General features: G+C 39.4%; 1 protein-coding gene across 1 annotated transcript in view; it reads right to left on the bottom strand.

Annotated features, from left to right (window-relative positions):
* Window positions 1-18,482, bottom strand: part of NUDT9 (nudix hydrolase 9) — a 39,366-nt gene extending 20,884 nt beyond the window's left edge. The window contains exons 1-2 of the mRNA XM_068975120.1: window positions 18,183-18,482; window positions 6,364-6,603 (exon numbers count right to left, since the gene is read on the bottom strand). Of these exons, the coding sequence (XP_068831221.1) occupies window positions 6,364-6,603; window positions 18,183-18,289 (347 nt within the window). The 5' untranslated portion in view covers window positions 18,290-18,482. The remainder of the gene's footprint in view (window positions 1-6,363; window positions 6,604-18,182) is intronic.
* Between the last annotated feature and the right edge of the window lie 2,839 nt (window positions 18,483-21,321).

The raw sequence follows: 21,321 nt of genomic DNA, 5'->3' as shown, positions 1-21,321 counted from the left end.
TAAATGAGGGATAGATGGATATATATGTGATGAAATAAGTATAATAAAATGATAATAAGAAAATCAAAGTGGTGAGTTATGAGTGTCCCCTGTAAAGTTCTTTCAAATTTCTTATATGTTGGAAACGTTTCAGAATAAAATTTTAGATAAAGAGAGCCATTTTCTGGGGAGGGGGAAGCATGAATCTAGTTATAACTTAAACATTAACATTAGTAAGGCTTGATTTAGACAGTGACCCAAATTTAACTTATGAAAAACAAATTGAATGAAACAGAGGAAGACTCATTCAGTCTTTCTCTATTTATACTGTATAGCACCCCTTGTAATGTCACTAATTCTAATTGTGCATGCTTGTTAGCTCAGTCGGTAAAGAATTTGCCTGCAGTACAGGAGACCCGGGTTCGATCCCTGGGTTGGGAAGATCCCCTGGAGAAGGAAATGGCAACCCACTCCAGTATCCTTGCCTGGAAAATCTCATGGACAGAGGAGCCTGATGGACTGCAGTCCATGGGGTCACAAAGAGTCAGGCACGACTGAGCGACTAACACACGCTCACATGTATAATGTACATGTAAATATATATTAATACATCCTCTAAAATGAGGGAAATGGAACTCATTTACAGGTAATAATTTCTCCACAAGTTGGCTTCATGATTAATTAACAACCCAAATATTATCACAAACACATCTTTGGATTAAATAAGGAAACTGTGGATCAAAATTAAGTCACAGCAATATGTGACTGGTAGAGTTTAACAACCTAATGAACTAATGCTAGATCAACCCAACTAGCAAAAATGTTTATTTAACTGACTAAATAATGCCTTAAGAGGACTATCATTTACAATAAATTTACCAATTAAATCAAACTTATAGAATATTCCAAAACTAGAATGGCCATTTAGCAGCAGAGTAGGTAAGGGCATAAATTCTAAAGTCATACTGAGTTAAAGGCCAAGCTATCCCATCTACCAGCTCCATGACCATATGTAAAGGACAAACTTTCTGTCCTTCCATTTTGTGTGTTTTTTTTTCCCTATAAAGAGGAAATAACAACCCTGTCTGCCTTCCAGAATAGTTATAATAAAACAGTGCTTCTGAAACATTTAGTATACAGTGCCTAGCTTGTAGTCAGTACATTTTACAACTCTATCATTATATTTATCAAAAGAAACATAAGGATAAAATGTGAATCAACACAGCACTTCTCTGAATTTAGTCAAAGTATTTATTTTAATCGAGGTATACCTGCTTTACAATGTTGTACAACAAAATAAATCAGCCATATGTATACATATACCCACTCCCTCTTGGGCCTCTCTCCCACCCCCTCCCATCCCACCCATCTATGTCACCACAGAGCTCTGAGCTGAGTCCCCTGTGCTATACAGCAGCTTCCCACTAGCTGTCTATTTAACACGTGGTAGTGAACATAGGTCAATCCCAACCTCTCAACTCACCCCACTCCCCCTTCTCCACCAGTCTGTGCCCACATGCCCCTTCTCTACATTTGTGTCTCTATTTCTGCTTTGTAAAATAAGATCACCTACACCATTTTTCTATATTCCACATACATGTATTAATATATACTTTTTTTCTTTCTGACTGACTTCACTCTATGACAGACTCTAGGTCCATCCACATCTCCACAAATGTTACCCAATTTTGTTCATTTTTATGGCTGAATAATATTCCCCTGCAAATACGTACCACATCTTCTTTATCCATTCATCTGCAGTTGCACATCTAGGTTGCTTTCATGTCCTGGCTAATATAAACAGTGCTGCAATAAACACTGGGGTGCATGTGTCTTCTGGAATTATGGTCATATGGTAGTCCTTTCTCGGTGGCTTTCATTTGCAAATATTTTCTCCCGTTCTAAGGTTGTTTTTTCATCTCATTTATAGTTTTCTTTTCTGTACAAAAGCTCTTAAGTTTAACTAGGTCCCATTTGTTTATTTTGTTTTTATTTTCCTTATTCTAGGAAGTGGGTCAAAAAAGATTTTGCTGTGGTTTATGTCAAAGAATGTTCTTCTTATGTTTTCCTCTAAGAGTAGTATAGGTGCCTGGTCTTACACTTAGATCTTTATTCCATGTTGTTTTATTTTTATATATAATGTTAGGGAATGTTCTATTTCATTCTTTTACATGTAGCTGTCCAGTTTTCCCAGTACCACTTGTTGAAAAGACTGTCTTTTCTCCATCGAATATTCTTGCCTTCTTTGTCATAGATTAGGTGACCATAGGTATGTGGGTTTATCTTTGGGCTTTCAATCCTGTCCCATTGATCTGTATTTCTGTTTTTGTGCCAGTACCATACTGTACTGATGACTATAGTTTTGTAGTATAGTCTGAAGTCAGGGAGCCCGATTACTCCAGTTCCGTTTTTCTTTCTCAAGACTGCTTTGGTATCTGGGATCTTTTATTGATGCACAAAAACTGTAAAAAGTTTTTTGTTCTAATTCTGTGAAAAAGTCCATTGGTAATTTGATAGGGAGTGTACTGAATCTATAGACTTATATTAAGGAAATTAAAATGGAGGAAGTCTTGTACAGACATCAAAAGGAGGAGAGCCAGCCTCTGATCTCCCTGGATACTGCAAAGATTCTGTGCCTGCCTGCAAGGAAAGCAAGTCAGGTGGCACTTTAGATAAGATAGGGAATGGGTCTTAGATTCTCTTAAGCCCCTGAGGGTTAATGGGTCTGGCCAATTCCCCCAACCCCACCTCCCACCTCCAGGGTCTAAGAAGTTGGCTCCTCTGTCCATGGAATCTCCAAGCAAGAATACTAGAGTGGGTAGCCATTCCCTTCTCCAGGGGATCTCCCCACCCAGGGATTGAACCCAGGTCTCCTGCATTGCAGGTGGATTCTTTACTGCCTGAGACTTCCCTACCCTTTAAGACTCACAAGGTGAAACAAACAGCAAAAAGTTAAAGTAAAACCACAGCTGCATTTTTGTAGACAAATTGATGATGATATCAATTGCTGCTTAGGATTGTAAGTGGGAGCCCCCAAAACTACAATCTGAAGTCTCACCCACAGGGTGGACACACCACCTAGGACTTTTTCCCAATTAGGACTCCAGATTGCTGTTAATGAGGGACTTACCAGCACTGTCTAGGTCTGGAGGTTGGTTGACCCAAATTTGGTGATGTACATACTATTACTTTTCTCTTTGTTTCTATTTCTCTTCTTTTACTGACTGTATACTGAAATTAAGTCAAATAACCTTCTATTAAATACTGAAATTGTTTGTGTGATGTGTGGTTTCTTTGGTTAATAAATCCTTCAAAACAAAAATGAAAGTAAAACGTTCATCAAAACTACTGCTTTAGGTAGTATAGTTGTTTTCACGATATTGATTCTTCCAACCCAAGAACATGGTATATCTATCTCTCCATCTGTTTGTGTCATCTTTGATTTCTTTCATAAATGTCTTATAGTTTTCTGAATACAGGACTTTTTCAAGTACCTCCTTGAAAGTAAAAGTGTTAGTCACTCAGTCGTGTCCAACTCTTTGTGACCCTATGGACTACAGCCTGCCAGGCTCCTCTGTCCATGGAGTTCTCCAGGCAAGAATACTGGAGTGGGTTGTCATTCCCTTCTCTGGGGATTTTCCCCACTCAGGAATCGAACCCAGGTCTCCTGCATTACAGGCAGATTCTTTTACTGTCTGAGCCACCAGGGAAGCCTTTTACCTCCTCATGTAGGTTCATTCCTAGGTATTTTATTCTTTCTGTTGCAATAGTAATGGATTATTTCTTTAATTTCTCTTTCTGATCTTTCATTGTTAGTATATAGGAATGTAAGAGATTTCTGTGCATTAATTTTGTATCCTGCAATTTTACCAAATTCATTGATTAGCTCTAATTTTCCGGTGGCATCTTCAGGATTTTCTATATATACTCATATCATCCACACACAGTGACAGTTTTACTTCTTCTTTTCAATTCGTATTCCTTTTAGTTCTTTTTCCTTTCTGACTGCCACAGTTAGGACTTCCAAACCATACTGAATAACAGTAAGAGTGGACATCCTTGTCCTGTTCCTGATCTTAAAGGAAATGCTTTCAGTTCTTCACCACTGATGTTTGCTGTGGGTTTGTCACGTATGGACTTTATCATGGTGAGGTGGGTTCCCTCTATGCCCCTTTCTGGAGAGTTTTTATCATAAATGGGTGTTGAATTTTGTCAAAAGCTTTTCTGCATTTATTGGGATGATCCTTTTTTTTTTAATTTAACTTGTTAACATGGTGTATCACACTGATTGACTTACATATATTGAAGAACCCCTGCATCCCTTGGAAAATTTCACTTGATCAAGGGTGTATGATTCTTTTAACACGTTGCTAGTATTTTGCTGAAGATTCTAGCAACTATATTTATCAGTGATATTGGTCTGCAATTTTCTTTTTTCGTGGTATCTTTGGTTTTGGTATCAGGGAGACGATGGCCTCACAGAATGAGCTTGGGAGTGTTCTATAATTTTTTGGAAGAGTCTGAGAATGATAGATGTTAGCTCTTCTCTAAATGCTTGATAGATTTCACCTATGAAGCCATCTGGTCCTGGACTTGTTTGTTGGACAATTTTTAACTGCAGTTTCAATTTCATTACTTGTGACTGGTCTGTCTATATTTTCTATTTCTTCCTGCTTCAGTCCTGGGAGACTGCACCTTTCTAGGAATTTGTCCATGTATCCAGGTTGTCCATTTTATTGGCATAGAGTTGCTTATAGTAGTCTTTAACGATTCTTTGTATTTCTGGGGTGTCAGTCGTAATTTCTCTTTTTTCATTTCTAATTTTATTGACTTGAATACTTTTTTTTTTTAATGAGTCTGGCTAAAAGTCTATCGATTTTGTTTATCTTCTCAAAAAAACAGCTTTTAGTTTCATTGATTTTTGCTATTGTTTTCTTCATTTCTATTTTATTTACTTCTGCTCTGCCTATGATTTATTTCCTTCTACTAACTTTGGGTTTTGTTTGTTCTTCTTGGTCTAGCTGCTTTAGGTACAATGTTAGGTTGTTTACTGGAGATTTTTCTCATTTCTTGAGGAAGAACTGAATTACTATTAACTTCCCTCTTAGGATTACTTTTACTGCATCCCACGGTTTTGAGTCATCCTGATTTCACTGTCATTTGTTTCTACATATTTTTTTATTTCCTCTTTGATTTCTTCATTGATCTCTTTGTTATTCAGTAGTCTATTATTTAGCCTCTATGTGTTCATGTTTTTACAGTTTCTTTTTTTCCTGTAATTGATTTCTAATCTCATAGTGTTGAAGTCAGAAAACATGCTAGATACACTTAAATTCACCAAGGCTTGATTTGTGACCCAAGATATGATCTATCCTGGAGAATATTCCATGTGCACTTGAGATGAAAGTATATTCTGCTGCTTTCAGATGGAATGTCATATAAATATCAATTAATTCTATCTGATCTATTGTGTCATTAAAGCTTGTGTTTTCTTATTTATTTTCTGTATGGATAATCTGTTCATTGGGGAAGTGGGGTATTAAAGTCTTCCACTATTATTGTGTTGCTGCCATTTTCCCCTTTTAGGGCTGCTAGCATTTGCCTTATGTATTGAGGTGCTCCAATACTGGGTGCAGAAATATTTATAATTGTTGTATCTCCTTCTTGGATTGATCCCTTGATTATTATGTAGCATTCTTGTTTCTTGTAAGTCTTTAAAGTCTTGTTTATCTGATATGAATATTGCTACTCCAGCTTTTTTTTTTTTTTACTTCCATTTGCATGGAATATCTTTTTGCAACCCCTCATTTTCAGTCTGTGTCTCTGGGTCTGAAGTGGGTCTCCTGTAGATAGCATATATACAGGTCTTGTTTTTTTATTCATTCAGCCATTCTACTTTTAATCAAAACATTTCTGCTTGAGTTTTTTGTTTTCCTCTTTCCTCTCTTCTTTATTTATCCCTTTTCTATCTTCTCATACTGGTCAAATCTTATGATCATCTTGTTGTTAGTAATCCATAAAAAGTTTCTGAAAAACATTTTCACTATTCAAACACAGTCTAGCTATGTTGGAAAATAACCACAAAAGATGTTATTGATAACCCAAACAGAAGAAATGAAAACAGAAACTACCACTTGTCATTTCATAAAATAAAAAACTCCATGATGAAATAGATTTACCTATTTGGAAAGATCATCACAAAACCCCCAAAAGAATAAATAAACATGAATTGAATAGCTTTGGCAAATTTCAAGTACCTGTGGAAACAGTTAAAGTGAAGCACTAGATAAAAATTATTTTTCTGCTATCAAATGACAATTTACAAATACAACCATTATCTTCTCCAAAATTTCTTACCCAGCTAACACCAGCTAATTTACTCACTTGATCTGAGGATCTGCCCACTGAGGTCCAGCCAAGACAGAAACTGCAGTGTATTCCACAGGATTATAGTCATGCCACTCAACAAGCCAGCCCACTTTATCATTAGGAACCTGGCTGCGTTGAACTTTTGAACCTGGGTAAGGCGATGTCCGAGCCTTGTTGTGGGAATTCTCTATGGTACCATTAAAACCAGACATCATGTTGGAATTAACATGAAATCTGCAGGATGAAAGTGAGTTTCTGAGAGGGGAAAAAAAATAAAAATGTTTTATGTAAGTACAAAATACTTAAATTAACTTAAAAACCTAATTCACAGTCTCCAAAATACAACTTTCCAATTTCAAAATCAGAAAATCCTAATTTGATGCATACTGGAATAAAGGTCCAATATCTGTGAAACTGTTTATAAACATAAAAATATTGCTAAATCTTACTAATTGAAACTTACTCACAGAGTTTATTTTAGCTGAGAAAAAGGGACAGAAGTTTACTTTTGTTAGCACAAATGTTGGAGAAGATAATTTTATAATAAAAATTCAACCATGAAAACAAATGTAAAGAAAGACTAATAAAGCCTACATGAAGGAATCCATTTTAAAAAATAATAATAATCTAATGGTCTAACACAGCAATCCCCAAGCTTTTTGGCACAAGGAACTGGTTTCGTGGAAGACAACTTTTACACCGATCAGGGTGAGGGGGCAGGGATGGATAATTCAGGCCCAGTGGTAATGGGAGTGACTGAGGTGGGAACAGTTCAGGTGGTAATACAAGCAATGGGGAACGGCAGGTGAAGCTTGACTTGCTCGCCCACCGCTCACCTGCTGTGTGACCCAGTTTCCAATGGGGCCCGGGGGTTGGGGATCTCTGGTCTAACATACATATGTAAAAAATGGATGACAGAAATAGCACAAAAGAAGAAAAGGAAATGGAGATGTACTGTTGTTAGGTTCCTACACTGTACTCAAATTAATGTAATATTACTTGAAGCCAGACTCTGATAGATGTGCATATTATAAACTTTAGAGTAGGGCTTCCTGATGATCCAGTAGTTAAGAAACCACCTGTCAATGCAGGGGACATGGGTTCAATCCCTGGTCCAGGAAGATTCCATATGCCATGGGGCAACTAAGCCCATGCTCTGCAACTACTGAAGCACACATGCTCACAAACCACAGCTACTGGGCCCATGTGCCTCAACTAGTGAAGCCCACGCACTCCAGAGCCTGTGCTCTGCAACCAGAGAAGCCGCCATGATGAGAAGCCCAGGGACCACAACTAGACAGGACCCTGCTTGCTGCAACTAGAGAACACCTGCATGCAGCAACACAGACCCAGTACAGCCAAAAATAAACGTAAATAAAATAAATTTTTTTAAAAAGCACTTTAGAGTAAAGTAAGTGTCGAGCTAAAATAATTAGATAGTATATACACAAAAAGGCAAACAAAAAACTGAAACTTAACCTTTACACCATAACATACACAAAAATCTTTCATTTCTCCTCCTGACTAAAAATTTAAATGCCTTCTCATTATTCTTAAAGATCAAAATCCCTAATGGCCCTAAGTTAGGGTCTCTAGTATGACAGAGGGGATGCTAGAACACATCCCTTCTGCTCTCACAATAACGATTAGCCCTACTTGAGATCAATGGCCACTGGGAAAAACACTAACTTGATGGGGTGTTGAAATAAGTCAAATTCATGTGATATCATACATACACTGAGAAGTATACAGCAATCATTCCTGAGGATTCCTTATGAGAATATACGATCAGAGTCTAGATATAAGGAAACACAGGACACACTCACTATAAGGGATATCTTACATAATAAAGGTCCATACTTTTTAAATCGCTATGGTCGTGAAAGATAAAAGTTGAAGGAACTCATCCAGATAGAGAGCATGAAAATAAAGTGCAATCAATGATCCTGGGTTATCTCATGAATCATTTTAAAAAAAAAAAAAAAAGGACAAGTATTGAAATGTGAATGGGGTAGGATAAATAATTTTTTAAAAAAACTTATTTACTCCCAACAAGGAAAAGCTTAGGAACAGATGGCTTCACTGATAAATTTTATTAAACATTTAAGGAAGAATTAACACTGCTGCTGCTGCTGCTAAGTCGCTTCAGTTGTGTCCGACTCTGTTCGACCCCATAGACGGCAGCCCACTAGGCTCTTCTGTCCCTGGGATTCTCCAGGCAAGAACACTGGAGTGGGTTGCCATTTCCTTCTCCAATGCATGAAAGTGAAAAGTGAAAGTGAAATCCCTCAGTCGTGCCTGACTCTTAGCAACCCCATGGACTGCAGCCTACCAGGCTCCTCCACCCATGGGGTTTTCCAGGCAAGAGTACTAGAGTGGGTTGCCATTGCCTTCTCCGCAAGAATTAACACTAACATTCCTCAAATGCTTCCCAAAAAAACTGAAGAGTGAATACTTCCAAATTCTATGAGATCAGCATTATTACCCTGATACCAAAGCTAAACAATGATATTACCAGAAACTACAGACCAATATCCCTGGAAAATATCAATGAAAAAATCCTCTACAAGATAGCAGTGAACATGACCTCCCTGGTGGTGCAGTGGATAAGAATCCACTTGCCAATGCAGGGGACACAGGTCTGATCCCTGGTCCAGGGAGATTTTGCATGCCAAGGAGCAACGAAAGCCCATGAGCCACAACTACTGAACCCACAGGCTACAACTACTGAAGCCCGTGCACCACAACAAAGGGTGCCCCCACTCACCACAACTAGAGAAAGCCCACGCACAGCAACAAAGACCTGGCACAACCAAAAATTAATGAATAAATAATTTTTTAAAAAAGATAGTAGTGAACGGATTTCAGCAACACATTAAAAGGATTATACATCATCATCAAGTGGGATTTATTCCTGAAATTCAAGAACAGTTCAACATACAAACATGAACCAATATAACATATCACATTAAAAGAATGAAGGAAAAAAGCATGTGATACTCTCAACTGATGCCCAAAAATGTCTCTGTCAGACAAATGCTGTATGATATCACTTATACGTGTGAAATCTAAAATATGACACAAATAAACGTATCTACTAAACAGAAACACACTCAGTCTTGGAGAATAGACTTGTGGTTGCCAACGGGCAGAAGGAGGGGGAGAGGGAAGGAATAGAGCTTGGGATTAGCAGATGCAAACTGGTATGTATTACATGGACAAACAACCAGGTCCCACTGTATAGCACAGGGAACTATACTCAATATCCTGTGATAAACCATAATGGAAAAGGAATAAGAAAAACGATATATGTGTGTGTGTGTGTGTGTGTGTGTGTGTATACAGGCCGATAGGATAGAATAGAGAGTCCAGACATAAACCCTTACATATGGGAGGGGGAGGGAAGTGTGAGGGGGGTTCAGGATTGGGAACTCATGTACACCTGTGGCAGACGCATGTTGATGTATGGCAAAACCAATACAGTATTGTAAAGTAAAATTAAAAAAATAAATAAATAAATATTTTAAAAAGAAAAAAAAATACTGTTAGGAGCTTAAAAAAAAAAAAAAAAAGCCCTTACATATATAGTCAGATGATTTTCAAAAAAGGGTGTCAACTCTCAAAAGGGCAAGGACAGTCTTTCCAACAAATGGTGCTGGGAAGGTTAGATATCCACATGCAAACAGATGAAGATGGACCCATACCTTACATATACACAAACATTAACTTGAAATGGATCAAAGACCCAAACATTAAGACCTAAAACTATAAAACTCTGAAAAGAAAACAGAGGGAAATTTCATGGCATTGAATTTGGCAATGATTTCTCAGATATCACTGAAAGCACAAGCGACAGAAGAAAATCGTTAAATCAGAATGTATCAACACTAAAACTTCTGTGTATTAAAGGACACAATCAATGGAGTGAAAAAAGCAAATCACAAACTATACTGTAGATGACATTCAAAGGGTTATAACTATAATATACTGAGTTTGTATAAACTGACAGAGGCTGAACTGGAATAGGAAATTGGGCAGATTATGACCAAACAATCAAAAAAAGCAGATCCAACCGGCTAATAAACATAAAAGACAGCTATAACCACTAGCAATTAAAGAAATGAAAATTTAAGTAACCTTAAATTCATTTTTCCATCTAGACTGACAAACCTTTAAAAAGGTAACACCATCTCCCATACATTGCTGGTAGAGATGTGAACTGCTACAGAATTTCTATAAAGTAATTTGGCAATAAAGATGAATATACTTACATCCTGCAACTCAAGTAATTTCATTCCACTAATCTACCCCATAAAAATGAAATAACCAATTATACATACAAAAAGTGTTTATTTCAGCAATGAGAATTTAAGGAGAATTTAATGAGAATTAAAGGAAATGCCCAATAATGTAAGAATGGCTTAATAAATATTAGAACAGCTACACCATGGGATGACTACTAAGTAGCTATTAAAAATAATGACATCAAGTGACAGTATTTATGATATTGTTGAAAATGAAAAGCAAGATGCAAGAAAGTGTGTATAATATGATCCCATCTTACACAGAAATGGTAGAAAAAATAAAGAACATATATTTAAGAGTATGTACATAATGTATTCATTTTTTCACTGCTGCCATAACAAATTTCCACAAATTCAGCAGCTTAAAACTATACAAATTTATTACCTTATTATCTTTATCTCCAGGTCAGAAGTCAGACAAAAGTCTTACTGGGCTAAAACCAACATGTACACAGGGTTGCAAGACTTTCATGTAGCCCCAAGGCTTTCATTCAGATGTCGTAGAGAGATCAGAAGCTGATCTAACAGAGCTCAGCACCACCAATCCCAATGTAAATCTACTTTTTACTTCTGTTTTATTATTTCTTAGCACGATTTATTTTCTAAACAATTTTATTTTCAATCAACTTCAGAACAATTAAAGGATCTGCAGTTCTAAGAAGGAAAATAAAAGTTAGTCATGTCCGACTCTTTACGACCCCAAGTTCATAGTATTACAAGCCTATTCTGTGAAACAAGGTCTCTTGTTTCTCATAAAACAAAAATCTCAACCAACCAACCAACCAACCAACCCTTACACCTAAAGGAGCTAGAAAATGAAGGACAAACAAAACCCAAAACTAGTAGAAGCAAAGAAATCATAAAGACCAGAACAAAAATAAAAGAAACGGAGACTAAAAACCAACAGATGAATGGAACAGAAAAGAAAGCCCAGAAATGAACCCACACTTATATGGGCAATTCATCTACAACAGAGGAGGCAAAAATACACAATAGGGAAGGTAGCCTTTTCAACAGATGCAAAAGAAACAAACCAGACTACTCTCGGACACCATGCACAAAAATAATTTCAAAATGAATTAAAGACTTAAATGCAAGACCTGAAACCATAAAACCTCTAGAAGAAGACATAATCAGTACATTCTTTGACACTGGTCTTAGCAAGATTTTTTGGGGTATGTCTCCTCTGGCAAGGGAAACAAAAGCAAAAATAAACACATGGGACTGCATTAAACTAAAAAGCTTTTGAGCAGCAAAGGAAACTACCAACAAAACAAAAAGGCTGCCTACTGAATGGGAGAATATACTTGCAAACAATATATCTGATAATTGGTTAATATCTAAAACATACAAAGACCTTACATAATACAACACTAGAAAAAACAAAGAACCCAACTTAAGAAATGGGTGGAAGCTCCAAATACATATGTTTTTGAAAGAGGACATAGAGATGGCCAACAGGAACATTAAGATACGCTCAACATCACTTTTCACTTTCATGCATTGGAGACGGAAATGGCAACCCATTCCAGTGTTCTTGCCTGGAGAATCCCAGGGATGGTGGAGCCTGGGGGGCTGCCGTCTATGGGGTCGCACAAGTCACACATGACTGAAGTGACTTAGCAGCAGCAGCAGCAACATCACCAACCATCAGTTCAGTTCAGTCACTCAGTCGTGTCCGACTCTTTGTGACCCCATGAATCGCAGCATGCCAGGCCTCCCTGTCCATCGCCAACACCCAGAGTTCACTCAAACTCATGTCCATCAAGTCAGTGATGCAATCCAGCCATCTCATCCTCTGCTGTCCCCTTCTCCTCCTGCCCTCAATCCCTCCCACCATCAGAGTCTTTTCCAATGAGTCAGCTCTTTGCATGAGGTGGCCAAAGTATTGGAGTTTCACCTTCAGCATCAGTCCTTCCAGTGAACAATCAGTGCTGATCTCCTTTAGGACGGACTGTTGGATCTCCTTGAAGTCCAACGGACTCTCAAGAGTCTTCTCCAACACCACAGCTCAAAATCAATCATCAATTCTTCGGCACTCAGCTTTCTTCACAGTCCAACTCTCACATCCATACATGACCAAAGGAAAAACCAGAGCCTTGACTAGATGGACCTTTGTTGGCAAAGAAATATCTCTGCTTTTCAATATGCTATCTAGGTTGGTCATAACTTTCCTTCCAAGGAGTAAGCGTCTTTAATTTCATGGCTGCAATCACCATCTGCAGTGATTCTGGAGCCCCAAAACATAAAGTCTGACACTGTTTCCCCATCTATTTGCCATGAAGTGATGGGACCAGATGCCATGATCTTATTAGCTTTCTAAATGTTGAGCTTTAAGCCAACTTTCTCACTCTCCTCTTTCACTTTCATCAAGAGGCTTTTTAGTTCCTCTTCACTTTCTGCCATAAGGGTGGTGTCATCTGCATATCTGAGGTTATTGATATTTCTCCTGGCAATCTTAATTCCAGCTTGTGCTTCTTCCAGCCCAATGTTTCTCATGATATACTCTGCATATAAGTTAAATAAGCAGGGTGACAATATACAGCCTTGACATACTCCTTTTCCTATTTGGAACTAGTCTGTTGTTCCATGTCCAGTTCTAACTGTTGCCTCCTGACCTGCATACAGGTTTCTCAAGAGGTAGGTCAGGTGGTCTGGTATTCCCATCTCTTTCAGAATTTTTCACAGTTGGTTGTGATCCATATAGTCAAAGGCTTTGACATAGTCAATAAAGCAGAAATAGATGTTTTTCTGGAACTCTCTTGCTTTTTCCATGATCCAGCAGATGTTGGCAATTTGATCTCTGGTTCCTCTGCCTTTTCTAAAACCAGCTTGAACATCAGGGAGTTCATGGTTCATGTATTGCTAAAGCCTGGCTTGGAGAATTTTGAGCATTACTTTACTAGCATGTGAGATGAATGCAACTGTGCAGTAGTTTGGGCATTCTTTGGCATTGCCTTTCTTTGGGATTGGAATGAAAACTGACCTTTTCCAGTTCTGTGGCCACTGCTGAGTTTTCCAAATTTGCTGGCATATTGAGTGCAGCACTTTCACAGCATTATCTTTCAGGATTTGAAATAGCTCAACTGGAATTCCATCAGCTCCACTAGCTTTGTTCGTAGTGATGCTTTCTAAGGCCCATGTGACTTCTCATTCCAGGATGTCTGGCTGTAGGTGAGTGATCACACCATCGTGATTATCTGGGTTGTGAAGATCTTTTTTGTACAGTTCTCCTATTGTTACCTCTTCTTAATATCTTCTGCTTCTTTTAGGTCCATACCATTTCTGTTCCTTATCGAGCCCATCTTTGCATGAAATGTTCCTTTGGTATCTCTAATTTTCTTGAAGAGATCTCTAGTCTTTCCCATTCTCTTGTTTTCACTATTTCTTTGCATTGATTGCTGAGGAAGGCTTTCTTATCTCTCCTTGCTCTTCTTTGGAACTCTGTATTCAGATGCTTATATCTTTCCCTTTCTCCTTTGCTTTTCGCTTCTCTTCTTTTCACAGCTATTTGTAAGGCCTCCTCAGAGAGCCATTTTGCTTCTTTACACTTATTTTCCATGGGGATGGTCTTGATCCCTGTCTCCTGTATAATGTCACGAACCTCATTCCATAGTTTATCAGGCACTCTGTCTATCAGATCTAGTCCCTTACATCTATTTCTCACTTCCACTGTATAATCACAAGGGATTTGATTTAGGTCATACCTGAATGGTCTAGTGGTTTTCCCCACTCTCTTCAATTTAAGTCTGAATTTGGCAATAAGGAGTTCATGATCTGAGCCACAGTCAGCTCCCAGTCTTGTTTTTGCTGACTGTATAGAGCTTCTCCCTCTTTGGCTGCAAAGAATATAATCAATCTGATTTCGGAGTTGACCATCTGGTGATGTCCATGTGTAGAGTCTTCTCTTGTGTTGTTGGAAGAGGGTGTTTGCTATGACCAGTGCGTTCTCTTGGCAAAACTCTATTAGCCTTTGCCCTGCTTCATCCTGTACTCCAAGGCCAAATTTGCCTGTTACTCCAGGTGTTTCTTGACTTCCTACTTTTGTATTCCAGTCCCCTATAATGAAAAGGACATCTTTTTTGGGTGTTAGTTTAAAAGGTCTCGTAGGTCTTCACAGAATCATTCCACTTCAGCTTCTTCAGCGTTACTGGTTGGGGCATAGGCTTGGATTACCATGATACTGAATGGTTTGCCTTGGAAACGAACAGAGAATATTCTGTCGTTTCTGAGATTGCATCCAAGTACTGCATTTTGGACTCTTTTGTTGACCATGATGGCTATTCCATTTCTTCTAAGGGATTCCTGTCCACAGTAGTAGATATAATGATCACCTGAGTTAAATTCACCCATTCCAGTCCATTTTAATTCACTGATTCCTAGAATGTCAACATTCACTCTTGCCACCTCCTGTTTGACCACGTCCAGTTTGCCTTGATTCATGGACCTGACATTCCAGGTTCTATGCAATATTGCTCTTTACAGCATCGGACCTTGCTTCTATCACCAGTAGGAAGTAGCCTAACTGCCCATCAATAAGTGAATGGATAAAGATATCATGCACACACACACATAATGGAATATTACTCAGCTATTTTTTTAAAAAAAGAAATACTTCCATTTGTGATGACATGGTTGGACCTAGAGGGTATTATGCTAAGTGAAATGTCAGAAAAAAGAGAAAGACAACTACTGTATGATTCTACTAATATGAAGAATCTAAAAAACAAAACAAATAAATGTACCAAAAAACAAAACAAATAAATGTACCAAAACAGAAACAGAGTCATAGATACACAGAACAAACAGGTAGTCGCCAAAAGAGAGGATAGTAGGGGGTGGAAAGAAGTAGTAAAGGGATAAGATTAAGAGGCACAAACTTCTAAGTACAAAATAAATGAATCGTGTATGAAATGTAAGATGTGGAGAATAACTGTTATCCCTGTGTGGCAACATATGGTAACTAAACACCCTGGAGATCATGTTAAGATGTATGGAAATATCAAATCACTACACTGTGTAACAGGAACTAACATAGTGTTATACAGGTCAATTATACTTCAACAAACAAACTAACTCATAAAGGTTGTGGAGGGGAGGGGGCCACTGAGTAAAGGTGGTCAAAAGGTACATATGACTTTCTGGTTATAAGATAAATAAGTACTAGGGATATAATGTACAACATGTACAACTTGATATATACAACAAATACTGCTCTATATTATATATAAAGTAAATCCTAAGAGTTCTCTTCACAACGAAAATTTTTTATTCTACTTCTTTAATGTTGTGTCTATAGGAGATGACAGATGTTTACTAAATTTATTGTGACAGTCATTTCATGATGTTTGTGTTTCAAATCACTATGATATACACATTAATCTTATACAGTGCTGTATATCAATTTTATCTCAATAAAACTGGAGGGAAAATAAATTTTATATTACAGGTAAATAGATTAAAACCAAATCTATATACTAAGTCTTCAAACAAACAATTCACTTTTTGTTTTTATTCTGTTTGTTACATTTTATACATAACTGCATTATACAACAAACTTTACTTTTATACCTTCATAGTCAAGGAGAAGACTCTTGAGGGTCCCTTGGACTGCAAGGAGATCCAACCAGTCCATCCTTAAGGAGATCAGTCCTGGGTGTTCATTGGAAAGACTGATGTTGAAGCTGAAACTCAGTACTTTGGCCACCTCATGCGAAGAGCTGACTAATTTGAAAAGACCCTGATGCTGGGAAAGATTGAGGGCAGGAGGAGAAGGGGCCGACAGAGGATGAGATGGTTGGATGGCATCACCGACTCAATGGACATGGGTTTGGGTAGACTCCGGGAGTTGGTGATGGACAGGGAGGCCTGGCATGCTGTGGTTCATAGGGTTGCAAAGAGTCAGACACGACTGTGTGACTGAACTGAAGTCAAATCAGAGTCAAATCAATTCTAGTAAAAGTATTAGAAGCCTTTATCAAAATTTCTCCAAGATCTCCTTTACTCCTTTGATACTCAAACCATTCTTGCTTGAAACATTATGCTTTCATTGGTTTTGTCAAGTTTTTTTTTTTAAAAAAACAAGAGCATTATGTCTTTTATTTTCTACATACCAGTCCCTCTGTGCTTTGAGGAAAGTAACAAAGGATTCTACCTGCTTTTTTAATACTTTTTTAATACTTTTGTTTTTTTTAAGCAGTTTCAGCGTCACAGCAAAATTGTGCAGAAAATAACAGAGCTCCGATATAACCCCAGCTTCCTCACCACAAACACAAAGAGCCCCAACACCACCACCAACATGCCCCACGAGAGAGTTACATTTGAAATAAAGTGAAGTCGCTCAGTCGTGTCCAACTTTGGACCCCATGGACTGTAGTCTACCAGGCTCCTCCATCCATGGGATTTTCCAGGCAAGAGTACTGGAATGGGTTGCCATTTCCTTCTCCAGGGATGTTCCCAACCCAGGGATCAAACCCAGGTCTCCCACATTGCAAGCAAACGCTTTACTGTCTGAGCCACGAGGGAAATTAATACCTTTGAAATAAGGGGGCCGAAACATCCTACATGAGCAGTAGGACAGTAACCACAGAAATCAGCCCTCTCTCCCTCCCCATCCTACAAACAAAACGTCTGCAGTACTTGCTGATCCCCAGGACAAAACCAAAATGTAAAGAAAAGTGCTAGAACCTCTGTGGTCAATTAGGTATTAAAGAACACAGCAGAAACTTCGGTTTAATATCTGTACAGTTCACACTGAGGAAATAAAAGTTGAGGCAGCTACAGTCAGCAGGGAAATTGTTCCACAAGTGTAAAGTCTGGACCAGAAGAGGAAGGGGACGTTTCCAGCCTGTCCACCTGCTGCAACTTGCTCACACACCCTCAACCGAAACCTTCCAGTCCAGAGGGCTATCACTGGAGTTGCAGGGGGTGGGGGCGGGGGGGGAGATAGAAGAAAAAAATGGAAGAAATAGAAGAAAGTGTCCTTGTGTCTAATAAGGTGACAAAAGTAATTAAAAACACACACACTCCTAGAGGCAGCCTCACAACACCTGTTTATTACTCAATGCCTAGCATGGGCATGGTACCTAGGACATGTGTTCAGAAACCAGGAGAAAAGAATAAGAGGAGACAGTATGAGATACCACAAATCCCTAAATTTATCCAAGGCAATTTTTTTAAAAAGAGGTAAAGAATAAATATATTATCTACACTGAAATGGAGAAGTAGAGAAATGACGACTTGCACTTTTCATTTTACACCATTTAAACGGTTCGCTATTTAAACTCTCTGGGGACAAACAATGTTAGTGACTCACGGAAGACGACAAATTTCAAGTATCGTAAGAAAGCGTGCCACCACTTGCTTTTCTCAAAAGGCAGGTAAAAAATTTTAGAGTCTTTTTTAAAAAACGTGCGTATGTCTGTAAAAAGCTGGGGCCCAAGCGGAGCCTCCTGAAACCACCCGACCAGAAGCTGGTTTCCAGCCGCATCGCAAAGACTCGGGAGGAGTCAGCACTAGAAGCGGGAATACCTGCACGCCGCGACGCTGCAACCGCCCAAGGACTTGACAGTCACAGAGGCCAGGGCGACAGAGAGGGACACGGCGGCTAAAGTCTTCCCCAGGAAGCCTCCGGCCATCAGCGGCCCGCGGAAGATTCGCGGAGCGAGGTAGCTCTTAGCTGGAGCCGCAGCCTCCACCTGCCCCACAGCCCCGAGCCCCGAGTGTCCAGCCGGTACTGGAACCGGGCAGCCTTCCGGTTCCGGAGAAGAAGTAGCTACGTCAATCTCATTAACACACAGCGACTAGACGCCCTCCCAAAGTAACAGCCCACTTCGAACCCCCAAGTGACGCGCAAGGTACCAGCTCCAGTTGCCTGGAAAACAGCCGCCGCGGCCGTAACGCCCCGCTGCGTGACGGCACTTTACGGCAGCGCCGCAAAGCGAGGAGGTGCGGGCTACGTAGCGCCGACTTTCTTCGGCTTCTCATTCATGTGGATCCGGTGATGATGAGGTGGGTTGGACAGGGGTCTCGGGGTACCATCGAGAAAGCGGTAGGGAAAAGGGAGGATGAAAGAAACCGAGAAGTTGGAAAGGAGAAGAAAAAGGAAGGGGATTAAGAAAAGTGTGCCCTCCTTTTTTTTTACTTTTTTCCCCGAGGAGGAAGGGGTTACAATCCAAGTCATATCTGATTACAAGTGGTTACAGGGAAAGGAGGTAGGTGACAGACTTGGAATTCCCATATCTGAGGTTTTTCAATTCCTTTTTTACCAAGATGTTCACATCATGGGTAAATTTCACGAGGCTTTGACGTGTGTGGCCTTAGCAAACCTGCGGAGGAGTAAAACCAGCTGTGAAATAAGCACACAGCGTGGAGGAGGGACAAGGGCAACATCTGATATATAACTTCAGAGGCAGCGATTAGCCGAACCGGAAATTGTAAATCAACATTGTTTAGAACAGTTTGTAATGCGATTTTTGTTTGACACTTGGTTTGTCATTATCTTTTTTTAGGTCTGAAATGATAAGACGCAGTTAAGTTCAGTTCAGTCGCTCAGTCGTGTCCGACTCTTTGCAACCCCATGAATTGCAGCACCCCAGGCCTCCCTGTCCATCACCAACTCCCGGAGTTCACTCAAACTCACGTGCATCGAGTCGGTGATGCCATCCAGCCATCTCATCCTCTGCCATCCCCTTCTCCTCCTGCCCCCAATCCCTCCCAGCATCAGAGTCTTTTCCAATGAGTCAGCTCTTCGCATGAGGTGGCCCAAGTACTGGAGTTTCAGCTTTAGCATCATTCCTTCCAAAGAACACCCAGGGCTGACCTTCAGAATGGACTGGTTGGATCTCCTTGCAGTCCAAGGGACTCTCAAGAGTCTTCTCCAACACCACAGTTCAAAAGCATCAATTCTTTGGCGCTCAGCTTTCTTCACAGTCCAACCCTCACATCCATACATGACTACTGGAAAAACCATAGTAAGACGCAGTAGTAAAATATATTTTTTAATATATTTTTAATATTCTCTTTCAGTATAGTTTATCACAGGATGTTGACTGTAGTTCCGTATGCTGTACATTAAGGCCTTGTTTTTTTCTTTATTCTAAATGTGATAATTTCTATCTACCAACCGCAAGCTTCCAGGAGCAAGTCTCTTCTTCCTCGCCTACCCCTTGGTCACCACAGATCTGTTGTCTATGGTTCTGCTTCTGTTTCACAGATTCCTATGTGTCGTTCTTTTAGATTCCACATAGGGGTGATACCCTATGGTTAGTATCTTTCTGACTTAATTCACTTAGTATGATAATCTCTAGTTATACAGCCCCAGGTTCTCATTAGTCATCTGCTTTATACATGATAGTGTATATATGTCAACCCCATTCTCCCAGTTCATTCCACTCCCCACTCTTTCCCCCTTGGTATCCATACTTTTTTTCCCTCTACATTTGTGCCTCTATTTTTGCTTTGCAAATAAGATCATCTTTACCACTTTCCTAGATTCCACATTCATGTGTTAATATACTATGTTTGTTTTTCTGACTTACCTCACTCTGTATGACAGCCATCCGCGTCTCTGCAAATAACACAGTTTCATTCCTCTTCAGGGAAAAGAAATATTCCATTGTATATATGTACCACATCTTTATCTGTTCTTCAGCTGATGGACATTTAGGTTGCTTCCATATCCTGGCTGTTGTAAACAGTGCTTCTGTGAACATTGGGGTGCATGTATTTAATTCTCTTATTAAAGTGTGTGGATATTTACCTTTTAAGTATGTAATCCACTGTTTCAGTGGTGGGGTATGGACACTGACATAAAACTTCTCACCATCTCAAAAGCCAGATTTATCAAACCTTAAGAACTTTTCTGAAGACTGTAGAGTTCTTGGCACATGAAGGCTCCATCTGAACCTCTGTACTGAGAAACTGAACCAAACTTTTGTTGATGAAAATTCAGTTAACTATCAAGTTAAGAAGAAAAAAAGGGAATTTTATTTGAGCCAAACTGATGATTTTAACTGATGATGTGAGAGCTGGACTATAAAGAAAACTGAGCACCAGAGAATTGATGCTTTTGAACTGTGGTGTTGGAGAAGACTCTTGAGAGTCCCTTGGACTGACTGCAAGGAGATCCAACCAGTCCATTCTGAAGGAGGTCAGCCCTGGGTGTTCTTTGGAAGGAATGATGCTAAAGCTGAAACTCCAGTACTTGGGCCACCTCATGCGAAGAGCTGACTCATTGGAAAAGACTCTGATGCTGGGAGGGATTGGGGGCAGGAGAAGGGGATGGCAGAGGATGAGATGGCTGGATGGCATCACCGACTCAATGGACATGAGTTTGAGTAAGCTCCGGGAGTTGGTGAGGACAGGGAGGCCTGGCGTGCTGCAATTCATGGGGTCGCAAAGAGTTAGACACAACTGAGCGACTGAACTGATGATATTAATGCAGGAAGAAGATTCTCAGAAAGCTCTGAGAACCGTTCTGCCTGTTAGAAGTTGAAAGTATAGTCATGTATTTTTGAGACAAAGGGTGATCCATCAAAATCATTGATATATTTATATCAATTTCACCAAAATACATACCCCAGGTAAGCACATGCCAAGACAGCATCAAGTTACTATGACCCCCTACAGCGCTGGGAAAGAACATTTTTTAAGAAGTTACATCGCTAGG

This window comes from Capricornis sumatraensis, chromosome 7, assembly GCF_032405125.1.
Source record: "Capricornis sumatraensis isolate serow.1 chromosome 7, serow.2, whole genome shotgun sequence".
NCBI classification, from domain to species: Eukaryota; Metazoa; Chordata; class Mammalia; order Artiodactyla; family Bovidae; genus Capricornis; species Capricornis sumatraensis.
This window is presented reverse-complemented; position numbering and strand designations above follow the sequence as displayed.